The following is a 12,500-nucleotide window of genomic DNA, read 5'->3' as shown; positions in this document are numbered from 1 at the left end:
ATGTTGTAAAAAAATGGCTGATCAATGTATTTCATTGTTGTAGTGGTGTAATGTAACAGTTATATGCTAGCACTGGATCAGATTGCATTTACTTATAACATGCAGATAATTGTAGAATTATTTAGCCTAACGGTATTTTAGAGCACTTGACTGAGTATTGGCATTGCGGACACTAGCAAATTTGCTGTTGCTAAAGTGAAAAAGGCCATAGCTTTGGAGTATGTCCTTGAATCATGTGACCAAAGATTCTCTCATACAAGAGTGACTCTTAAGGCATGATTCATTACATAGTTTCAAAACTGTGTGCTTTATCTTTTGCTGACACTTTCTTTGAAGTTTTCTTTTTCATTTCATGCTTATTTTTTGAAGCTATTTTTGCAGCTTTGCTAAATCTTGAATATATAGCACAGGCTTCAACAAGAGCTTTTTTTGCACTATCCACATAACACAGAACATTTCAGTAGTTTTCTAAATTCAGTCACTGAAACTAATTTGTAAATACACTATGTAAGACACACAAAAGGCTCAGTGCTAGTAAATAGAGGATATTTTTACAGTACTGTACCTATAGAGCATGAAACTGTTTTGGTGTAGAAGGCCTTCAGTGTGGTTATCTGAAGCTCAGCTATAGCATGAAGGATGTGAGATAAACATATCAGTAGAACCTTGCATAGTGAAGTGCGTACATTGCTTTGTTTATGCATTTCCTGCATATGCTTTTTTGTGTGTTCCCTTCTTAATTGTGTGTGATGAATATTTGGAAATTTCTGTTGAATTACTTAAAATGAAATTGTTTTCTTGTAAATAAAAGGTCTAAATTAAAAGACAACATTTGATTGTGTTAAACTAGTTATGATAATGATAATAGTAATGCAGTAGTGTTTATTTAAAGCAAGGTTTTGCCGTATGTTTCTAGCACAGTACTGTTTAGCCTTGTGCAATATGTTCAAGTCCTCTTGTCATGACTGCTTGATCATGGATTTTCTAATTTTATTTAATGAAAATTTAGTTTTTTATTTTTATTTATTTATTTATTATTTTTTCCATCACTAAACCTTGGGAGTGACTAAAGTACCTATTTCTGGTGGCTGTTTAACTGTCAGCATTTACTAAGCATTCCTTTGTACCATCCTTTCTCTTGTGTCTTGTTTGTTCATGTTACACTTTTACGAAAGGGATCACGGAGTTCTAGATAATTTTTAGTTCACGTTACTTCTATTCAACAATTTATTAATAGAATTTGATTAAGAGATATATCTTGGAGTATCTTTTATATCTTTTCCAAGTTTACATGCTTCTTATTTTTCTTTTCTGTTTTGAGTTCATTACTGGTTTCAGTAGTTTGGGGAGTTTTAGAGGATTACTGTCTAAGTATAAATTCCAAACTAATAATATTACATTTTTAATTAATTTATTTTTGATGATGTGCATATAATATATATATATATATATATATATATATATATATATATATATATATATATAATACATATATATATATATATATATATATATATATAATATATATTATATATATATATATGATATATATGATTGCAGTTTTTTTGAAGAAGAAAACATACATATCATTACAGATTAATCTTGTTTTTCCCATAGTTTAGCTCTTTGTCTTCATTTTTACTTCATAGAAGAAAAGTCTTATCATAAAAATGAGGAAAATATTTAATCAGGATGATACATGTACTTCAGCTAAAGATTTGGGGTATGACAAAAAATTCTGTTAATGTTTTTTACATACATTTCCTTTTTTTCCCTCCATCTGTCTCTCCTCTTAAAAACTTATGATACCTATGCCACAAAAGTGCTTGTCCTTCTCTTTTTATCCTGTGCCCTTGTGTCCACAACATAGTTTTTGCTAGCATGTTTTGCCGCTCCTCACTCCCCACCCACCTCCCCCTCCTCCTTACCTCCGGGCAGCCAGTCACTCAGTCAGGTCTCACAATGGCCTGCTGTTGTTCTTATGACCCACCCACCTGCCCATTTCATCAGGACAAGCGGGGCAAGGGGTATAGGGGAGGAGGTGTCGGTGGGGCTCCCTGCGTGGAGCACGACCAGGTGTGCCGTCCAGTGGGGTTAGAGGGACTTAGGGACCTCCGCCACCACCCCACATCCACCCCGGCCCTTCGTTCCAGCATCAACACGGGGCCAAGGCTCTCCGTGGGGCTCAAGGATATGGGAACAGAAGCCCTTCAATCCTTCCACAAAGCTGCTCTCTATGTGTTTGGAGAAAAAAACACAAATTAAGGTGGGTGTCTAGAGGTTTGGTACTGTACAATATACTACATATAACAATAAATACAATCATCATTAATGTGCTAATATAGCAACACTATGAGAGACAAAGTTTTATTGATGATGATTTTAATAACAGTGGTCATAGCAATAGAAATATCAGTAGCAAATAATGATAATAGTTATATATGATAATATTAAAAGAAGCTACGAATATAAAAATAAGAATGATAATGATGATAATGATAATAATAGGAATTTTACTGATAATGATGATAATAGAGTTAGTCATCATCTACATCAAAACTGGTGTTAATGGAAATTTATTATGATAATGATCATTTTAAAAGCGTAATAATAATGGAATAAAAGGATAACACAATAGAGATCATAATTATTGAAAATGGACTACATAAGCACTAATTTTTATGCAGTAATTTTGATTGTTTATAGAAAGTGTAAAAGGGTTGCTTTCAAGAAATCTGTATTTGAGCTAGTGAAACACCAGTTTTGCTCTTCGATAGTTCAGTAGGGCTAACTTTCAGTGGCTCCTACCTTATACCTTGCAGATATGTGTGTTATTACAGTATATTAATTACCGTGCTATATTTTCTGATAGCATATTTATAACACTTCATATATACTTTTCCAAAAATGCCATTATTTGATCATTTATAAAAGGTAATATTTTATTTCCATTTTGAATAACAGCAATTTGACATCTTGGAATCCCCTTTTTTAAAAACAAAAATCAGTCTGCATTTAAATGTTGTTATCATTCTTATAATCTTTATGAAGGTAATGTTAAGAAAAATCAACATTTATGTTGTAGTAACAGTGAGTTTTATAACCATGATGATAGTTTGATATTTACGATAATGATGATTATAATTATGATGAGAGTAGTAATAGTTACTATGAGGAAAATATTTTTGAAAATAATAACAACCAAAATGGTAATAAGATGCGACAGTGATAATATAAATGAAGAAAAATAATTTTGATAATAGAGTCTATTGATGTTATATATTATATATAATATATATATATATATAAAAATTATATATTATATATATATATATATATATATATATTTTAATAAAATATATATATATATATACACACACACACACACACACACACACAAGAAATTATGTAGTTTTTTTCATAAATGAAATTTTCATAAAATATTTTGAATACCATTCTTTTAAGAATGATATTAAAAGTATATGGGAATAGGGCAGGGAGGGTGGGGGAGGGAGCTCAAGGTCGGCATGAAGAAAGTAAGCCATGGTCAAAACTGTTTTACACATGCTTGGGTACAGAACCAGCATTGCTATATTAGAGGTGATATGGTAAAAGTATATTGTCACAGGGAAAATCATTTAAACAAGAAATTACTTTAAACTATACATTAGATATTTAGTGAAATTTTTATTATATTTTACTCTATGGATGCCTGCTATGCAGGTGTCTAGAGATCACAACTGAACAGTTATTTAGATATTGTTACACTTCCTCTTTTAAGCAAATGCTGGTTTTGTCTTGAATTATTTTAGTTCAGATTCCTATGTTGGTTCTTTCATGGCTACTTGTGTATCAAATATTATTTTATGTAATTATGTATTAAACAGTAATACTTTGTTACCAGGTGTAAAGGATACTTGTCAGAGCCTGTGTTTGAAAGTGATACGATTCTTCACTTGTGTCCAGCTGTGTAGGTTGATACAGGGATACATATGTAATATGGATATGCATTTGTGTAAATGGATGTACATACCTACATGGATGAACATGTAGATGTACTTGTTTTTGTACATTGATTTGCTTGTATGTTCATAGATATGCATGCATGTACTTGTATTAGTGGAGCAGCCACGTGTGATTTTGAACTAAAATCATTCAGTTGGTGATACCAGCATGAAATTTGGTGTGAATGTGCTATGTAGGTCATGTTTTGAAAAAAAAGTGCTAGCCTTCAAAAATTCCAATATGGCGGCCATTATTTCCAAGATGGCCACCGGGTTAATGGAAAACAGTGGAAAACCATAAAAGCGCTCAATGTTTTACATCTTGGGTGTAAAATTATTGACGTATTTGCCTTCTTTGGAGTATCTCTGGTGCATTAGGTAGGTTTCCTGCACAAATAAATACTATTTATACCCTCATAGCATCAAGGGACAGTCATAAATACCATTGCTGTCTGCCTAAAAGTCCTCAGTAAATAAACACAGTAGTAGATTAAAAAATTGTTAGTAAAATAATAAATAGTAAAATAAATAGTAGATGAATAATTCATTGTTGCCCTTAAAAGGACTGCTAAGCCGGGGTGGTAAAGGATGAGCTCCTTTTTATCTAAAAAGTACCCCAACGGCCTGCGTACCACAAAGCCTCTGACAGTCAGTCCCACCCTAGCCTTCTCGCGGCAGAAGTGATATTGCAGATAGTGGTGGTGCGTAAGGCGGGTGATGGCGCCTAAAAACATTTAGCGCAGGGTAGATGAAGCTCAAAAGCCGGGAAAAGGCAATTCATCTAAGAGAAGGAAAACTCTGAAAATAAACCTAGCAAATTTAATGGTGGCAAGTCAAGTAAAAGATGTATGTCGCCCACTACCAGGGCACACTGGTGACAGACACTGCTGTGAAACTCAGCATGGGGTTCAATATCACTAAAACTCTGGGTTTAGTATCCCAAATGCTATCTAATAAGCCCTAGAGACATTAGATAGCCGCACCTGAATTGTCAGCTGTGCCAGCGTGGGAGAGCCGAGCCAAGGATCGCAGGGCATTCAGTGTTATCCGGAGGGTGTATAGATCAGACGGGACAAATGATTTTGGGATGAACGATCGGGTTAGGTTTAGGGCAGTAGCCCGACCTAACTGTATCCCTTTACAGCAAAGTGGAAAAGAGTTGGTAAAGGATAAACCCTCGATCGGGTTAGGTGTAGGGCAGTAGCATGAACCTAACTGTATCCATACAGCAAAGTGGACAAGAGGTGGTAAAAGGATAAACCTCGGCCTATTGCCAATTTGAAGTTTATATGATGGATGCAGATTCCAGGCGGAAGACTGACTGGAGTAAATGTTGCCTTTGTCAGGAAGACATAAGCAATGAAAAACTTATTTCACCACTTAGTACATTCCAAAGGAAAACAAGACTGTGGGTGGATACACTAACATCGCACAAAATGTACCACAGTTCATGCCATCAACGATATGCCAATATTGTTTAGTCCAGCAAGGCTGGATGAAGGTGATGGCATAGAAGCCACGCTGATACAAAATAAAGCAAAGTATCACAATAGCTGTAGACTGTTATTCAATAAAAAACTAAACTAGAAAAAGCACCCGAAGAGGAGGAAGATTAAACCCCCAGCCATCAGGTGGTGCAAAGGGGAGTCCTTTGGTAAGAGACGAGGACCCCAGACCCTCCTAAAGTACAGTGCTTCATATGTGAAGAAGAAGATCAAATATTGAATTTAAGACGAGCGATGACGTGCAACTAAATGAAAAGACGAACCAATGTGCCCAAGACACTAAACCATGGAAAGCTCCTTGCAAAGTTTAAGTGCCATGACGTCGTTGCTCAAGAGATGAAGTATCACCCACGATGCCCTTTATGGAGTTATACAATTTGGAGAGAGCATACCTCAATGCAATCAGCAAGAGGAGAAGGCAACAGACGAGGAAACGAATCATATCCTGTAGCATTCTCAGAACTTGTCATCTACATAATGGATAGCAAAGTGACCAATATAAAGCCCAAAACCTTTGTATTTAGGGTGGCTGATCTAGCTGCACTATACAAGAGCCCATTTGAGCAATTGGGTGTGGACTCACCAGATGTCAACTCGACCAGGTTAGGAGCAACTACTCGGAAGAATTCCTGATCTTGTAGCTCACAAGAAAGGGCGTGATGTCCTTTTAGCATTCAAAGAAGACGTAAGCACGTTTTCTCAGATACTAGCAAATATAGTGGGAAACTATTCACCTGGCTAAAGCGCAAATATCATCCCTCGAGAAATGCTTGACCACAAGACTAATTCAGCAAAGAGTTCACTGACCAGTCTGTGGAAAGCTGTTCCTAAATCTCTACTACAATTTGTGTGTAGCATTGAACGTGGTGTAGACATCAGATCACATCTGACACATAGAGTAGTAAAATCAGATTTAGCTATTGCACAACTGCCCGCAATACAACTGCTACTCGAAGTTTAAGGAGGGGTCGAAAGCACATAGACATTCAAAAGACCCAAAAAACACCATTTTCTGTATATGTCGGGGTGAAAGTGTTTGCTAAGACAAGGAAAAGGGGGCTGATTGACAAGCTTCACGAGAATGAAATCAGCATATCCTATGACAGGTGTTGTAAATATCAGGCCAGTTAGGGAAACTGTTGTAAATCAATACATGGAAAATGACATTGTGTGTCCACCAGTATGTAGTATATGTCATTTGGCGGCTATCTTGTAAAAAAGCTGCCCAATTGGACCCTCAGAATGATTAGTGGTGGTCCCCACATCAAAATCAGGCAAAGGGAACTCATCAAGTATCTTAGTTTAAAAACTTTATTTGCACGTTTGTACTGCAATATTTTGTCTTAAAAAGGACCATATGGCGGCCATCTTGGAAAACGACCGCCATATTGGAATTTCAGATGGCTAGCACTTTTTTTTCTCAAATAAAATACAAAATAAATAATTATGCCAAATTTATACTTGTATCATCAAATGAATGATTGTTTCCACTTATCTGCCCCACTATATGTGCATCAGAGTGAAGGAAAGGGGCAAATTGACATTTGTGTGTGTGTGTGTGGTTTTTATTACTCGGCACTACATTATCAGTTAGCCCTAGGTATAGAAATAACATGAGAAAGTAATAATGAAGTCAATATCAACCATTCCTCCCAGTTAATTGATGCTATACTCAGCAAATTTCCTTTTTTATAATAATTTCAGTAAAACCCTCATGAAGGATTGGGGAATATCATTTTGAGAAACTCTTGGCCAATTATTTGACACAGAAAGCAAAGTAGCTTATGAAAAAAATAATCTAACAAGCAGTTAGTAGGTGTTGCCTTATGCCTATTTACTCTTTTGACCTGTTTCTAGTTTTTGGAATATCAAATATCCAAAAATAGTATTATATCAAAGAAAACAAGAATCAGTTGAGCTTTTTGGCCCAACTTAGTTAATTACTACTGCTCTTTTTTTCCAGTTTTTTACCATAATTCCTACACTATTTGACCAGTTTAGAACAAACTAGAGATTTAAGAGGTGGTAGTGGATAGAATAGAGGGGTGTGTATGAGAAATCATTGAAAATTGATCTTGAAATAAAGAGGTGGAAGGTCACCCAGGACACCAAGGACCAAATCAGCTCCTGCCAAGAGGATATAATTAGGAAATAGGTTTATTACAATGGCACCTGTATGTATCCTTGTGCACCTGAGTTCCTGTGAGGAGAGAGAGAGAGAAAAATATCCGAAAGAGTAAGAACAAATTTCTTTAGGAATCTGATCAGGCTGTTTTTTTTTTTTTTTTTTTTTTTTTTTTTTTTTTTTTTTTTTTTTTTTTTTTTTTTTTTTTTTTTTTTTTTTTTTTTTTTTTTTTTTTTTTTGGGAGCTTGGATCAGATGTGGTTTGAAGTATATTGTAGTTCTCCTGAGTAATTTCACAAAAAATTTTAATATTTGTGCATGTATACCTTTTCTGGAATTTGTGTTCTCATTTCATTTTCATTTGATTTTACTTTGTAGCTTCTTGTATTTTTTGTTTCTTTTTAGGTTAACAAAAGAGTGGAATGCGAATAACAGTGTGTCCACAAAATCAGTGACAAAGGAGTGAAAATAACAGATAATGGGAATCCCATATTAACTGATTTCATGCTATGCCTGTTGTCAGTTTTTATTATTTATTTCTGATTTTTTAAGATTAAAAAAAAAAACAATGCAGTTTAAAATTTAGATTAAAAACCCCATATACACTGATACCAGTACACGGCTAAGAATGATGTTTCAAAAGCTCAATGTTTGTTTATCAGGGCATCAAAACAGATGCTTACCACAAGACAGAGTTCATCCCCGTTGAATACACAGAGGGCGCCAAATCAAGTCCTCTTTAAAGAAACTGATGAGAGCCTGGTACCCTCCTCTCCAGCTGCTGACAAGAACAGTCCTTCTTCAGGTAGGTCTCCCTTTCCTGGGCATCATTTGTTCTGTAAGTACTGTGTAAATTATCTTAGTCTCCATATTGTCAGAACTTGTAAATGACTCATGAAGGCATATAGCTCATAAAACCCAAATTTAGCGTGGATGGTATCAAGTTATGATAGACCTTTTAATTGATTTTAAGAAAATTGTCAATGAATCTGAATATGTCATTATTCCTCTGAAGATCAGCCAATTTTGCAAATCTGAATGTATTGGAGGCCTGGTCTCCTTTTGTGGCCCAGTAGACAAAAAAACATTTTCCTACCATGTGCCAGCACTTGGAATCTAACCCAAAAAACTGATAACACCTCAAAAAAACATTTGGAAAAACAGTAAAAGATCACTATAATACCTGTAGTTATTTTTGTATTTATCTATTTTTTATATATATATATATATAGTATATATATATTTTATATATTATATATATATATAATATATATATAAAATAAAATATAATATTTTTTTTTTTTTTTTTTTTTTTTTTTTTTTTTTTTTTTTTTTTTTTTTTTTTTTTTTTTTTTGTAAAAGAGATGATTTTATCTGGGGCACCTAATATTTTTTCTTTATGTAAAATGGTCATTACTATTAATGAGGATGATTAAAATAGTTAATCTTATGTGCGTGTTTTATGAGACAAATCATACATTTTATACTCTATAACATGCAAAGAAATCAACTTGTTATCTAAAACTTTTTTTTATGATCATATGAGTGGAAGCAAGGTAGGCTTTTCTAGGACGGTCCCCTTAACATGTTATCCTGGTTCAAGGGTCCCCTCCCCCCCCCCACCCCTTCCTGCATCATTAATAATTTTTGAAATTTTCCTCACAGAGCAATTGAGAACAGTGAATGGTTGAATCAGCTGGAAACCCTCCTGCAGGTAGCAGGGGCCATTGTTGACCTGATTGATTTGTTGGGAGCATCAGTTATGCTTCTCCTAGAGGATGGAGGGACTTCACTGCTCAGGTAATTGACTGGCTTTTCTTGAGGATTGAGATGTATGTCATTCAAAATTCAGCTGAAATGGTGATTGTCATCAAAAATTACCAAAGTAATTTGTCCTTTTTGATATTTACAGACAGTACTCCTTAGTGAAGAATAGGCAATAGCTGTAAATTCTCTTACATGAAGTCATACTGTGATTATGATCAGGTGTTATTGTTTTAAAAAATCTTTCAGGTAACCAGCATTGCTCAACTCTGCTTGGATCCATACTACCGCCGATTGAAGGGTTTAGAGTCCTGATTGAGAAAGAGTGGGCTTGCATTTGTCATCGATTCAATCATCGCTCAAATCTCCTCCAGGGATCCAAGCTAGGGGCTTTGCTCCTATATTCCTTCAGTTTCTAGATGCTGTCCATCAGGTAAAAATTTCTTTTGGCTGATATCATGTATACTGTTAATTTTATGAATTTCAACATTGCCTTGTATTGATGTCATTGTTGAAATTTATCTTGTTATAAAATTATATGGGTTAGTTTGTGTATGTGAGTGCCAGTCTGTGCTTTTTGGGTAGTATGCTTTTCATGAGACATTACTTTATGAATGGCATTCAGTGCTGTTTTTCAGAGCATTTTTTTTTCCTCAGATCCAGCGGCAGTTTCCTTGTCTTTGAATCAATGAATACTACCTCCGTTTTTTGGCTTACCACTATGTGTCAGCTCGTTTCCGCACATTTCTTGAGTGATTCAGAGCTAGAGAGAGCAGAGTTAGGCATCATGACAGAGGAAGACAAGCGAGGTTCCTTGTCAAGACACCACAAAGGCTTAGTGAGCATCGCAGGATGATGACATTATCCAGGGTCTGTAGGTTGCATGGGTATAAGCTGATAGAGTTGTGACATTCAAAGTTGAAGAACTAAGAAATAGAACATGGGTATGTGAGAACCTCTTTTTCTGTTTTGTATTTTATAAGAAGATCAATATTTATACCTATTCCAGGAGGGAGGATATCATCACCAGGTTCTTCAGGACACTTAGGCACATCTGTATTTGACTACATAGAGAAGCACAGCGGTCGACACTCCAGCTTTTACAATTTCCTTTATGTTGGAGACAGAATTAGTGATTCTGCAGTATGTATTTTAATGTTTGTGCATTTATACATTTATTCAATTAGCCTAAAATTTGAAGATACCAGCAGTTAGTTTATTGATATCATTATTATTCTAACAACTAATGAGAGAGAAAGTAGTTGTAAATAATACCACAGTCATGGCATAGTTGGCTCAAGTACACCTCCCAATGGTATGACAAGTTTTCTGCTCACAAGTGGAATGTAATTATATTATGACAAGTTTCCTGCTCACAAAGTGGAATGTAATTAATATTATGAGGGATATTGCCTTTGTACTAGGGATATTGCATGCATAAACAGTATCATTTTTAAGCAGTGTTTCACTGAAGTGAAAAAAAAATCATTTAAATTTAATTTTAAGCATTTAATTTGATTTAATGTTCCATATGATGGGATAGTTTCAATAATTTCAAGGAGAGTGAATATTTAATTTTCTTTTATTCTGGTTAAAAAAAAAAATAATAATAATGAAAATATAATATATAGACTATGCACCATCATACCCTGCCCTCATCATTTGGACTAATCATATATTCCCTACTGAAACACTAGATGCAAGCAGTAAAGTTGAACATAGTTAACTTTATCACAGCATGAAACAGACTGCAAATTCATAATTTTAGTCATTAGCATATAAAATTTGACTCACCTTTAAATGCTTTCACCAGCATATCACTTGCAAATTAAGAAGCTTGTCCAAAGCAAATAAAAGCTGCACCATGTACACAACCCTTTACTGGTTTTGCTTTTTGTCCCCTTTTGTTGAATTTACAGGAAGAAAGTTTTTAACTGTATTATTATAATTGGCATCATTTCTAACCCCATTTGCATGGTATTTCCTGGCACCAAACTAACACCCTGCATGCCAGAGATCTGAGCCAGCTGCTTGAATGAGAAATTAGAAGCACAGTAATATGAGTGACCCACTGTCTGTGCTCTTGACTAGAGTATAAATGTTGATTAGGAAATGAAGCTAAAGAGAGGCTGTAATCCTACTTCCGTCTCTCCTTGAAGACTCTCCGCCGGAACCAAATAAGCAAACAACTGTGATAGGACATCACTTATAATGAGTGATGGTTTCACCTTGATACATAGAACATCATTGGTATGAGGTGGATAATGATAATAACGATTGCTGTTATAAAGATTATAATAACAATAATAATGATATAGAAAGGAAAACTTTCTTCTTAAAATTCAAAGAATGGGATAAACAGGTAAGATCAGGTAGGCCTAATAATTGACTTCCTAGGGACTATGGGATTTTATAACCATTTGTGTGTAAAAGAGATTCATGAGGTAAATGTGGACAGTGCATATACTAAATATGAGTGAAGCTAATGTTGAAATTAAAGTTTAGTTTAGGCCTACTGCAATAATTTTTACTCAAAAGTACCAAACACTGATTTCATTCTTTAAAGGTATTGAGGCCAGTGAAGGAGTTGAGTGCACTTCAGCTGTGGAGTTACTTGATTGGGGAGGAACTACGCCATGGCCCTTCTTATGATCCTGAGGTACGCAGCCTAGACCGACAGCAAGAGGAGGAGGGCAGAAGCGCAGATGGCACAACCACCACTTCCCAACGCAGGATTGTTATTAGTGGTAAGTAATATAGATTTAGATGTGTGTGTGTGTGTGTGTGTGTGTGTGTGTGTGTGTGTGTGGTGTGTGTGTGTGTGTGTGTGTGTGTGGGTGTGTGGGTGTGGGTGTGTGTGTGTGGTACATATATATATATATATATATATATATAATATATATATATATATATATATGATCATATAATATATATAATATAATATTATATAATACATACATACATACACATATAATATATTATTATATATATATATATATAATATATATATTATAATATATATATATATATATTATATATATATATTATATATATATATATATATATAATATATATTATATATATAATTATATATAATTAAAAT

General features: G+C 34.5%; 2 protein-coding genes across 2 annotated transcripts in view; both read left to right on the top strand.

Annotated features, from left to right (window-relative positions):
• LOC119583037 (myotubularin-related protein 13-like) overlaps window positions 1-10,253 on the top strand; it is a 35,242-nt gene extending 24,989 nt beyond the window's left edge. The window contains 20 exon segments of the mRNA XM_037931549.1: window positions 177-273; window positions 2,011-2,240; window positions 2,707-2,781; window positions 3,579-3,608; window positions 3,905-3,970; window positions 4,173-4,198; window positions 5,000-5,103; window positions 5,389-5,505; window positions 5,592-5,705; window positions 5,816-6,111; window positions 6,254-6,464; window positions 8,249-8,438; window positions 8,654-8,705; window positions 9,299-9,414; window positions 9,417-9,433; window positions 9,647-9,686; window positions 9,689-9,763; window positions 9,766-9,830; window positions 10,055-10,141; window positions 10,143-10,253. Of these exon segments, the coding sequence (XP_037787477.1) occupies window positions 177-273; window positions 2,011-2,240; window positions 2,707-2,781; window positions 3,579-3,608; window positions 3,905-3,970; window positions 4,173-4,198; window positions 5,000-5,103; window positions 5,389-5,505; window positions 5,592-5,705; window positions 5,816-6,111; window positions 6,254-6,464; window positions 8,249-8,438; window positions 8,654-8,705; window positions 9,299-9,414; window positions 9,417-9,433; window positions 9,647-9,686; window positions 9,689-9,763; window positions 9,766-9,830; window positions 10,055-10,141; window positions 10,143-10,253 (2,119 nt within the window).
• An 84-nt stretch (window positions 10,254-10,337) lies between these two features.
• LOC119583036 (myotubularin-related protein 5-like) overlaps window positions 10,338-12,500 on the top strand; it is a 2,472-nt gene continuing 309 nt past the window's right edge. The window contains exons 1-3 of the mRNA XM_037931548.1: window positions 10,338-10,341; window positions 10,407-10,540; window positions 11,964-12,144. Of these exons, the coding sequence (XP_037787476.1) occupies window positions 10,338-10,341; window positions 10,407-10,540; window positions 11,964-12,144 (319 nt within the window). The remainder of the gene's footprint in view (window positions 10,342-10,406; window positions 10,541-11,963; window positions 12,145-12,500) is intronic.

The sequence above is a fragment of the Penaeus monodon genome, chromosome 16 (genome assembly GCF_015228065.2).
Source record: "Penaeus monodon isolate SGIC_2016 chromosome 16, NSTDA_Pmon_1, whole genome shotgun sequence".
Lineage (NCBI taxonomy): Eukaryota > Metazoa > Arthropoda > Malacostraca > Decapoda > Penaeidae > Penaeus > Penaeus monodon.
This window is presented reverse-complemented; position numbering and strand designations above follow the sequence as displayed.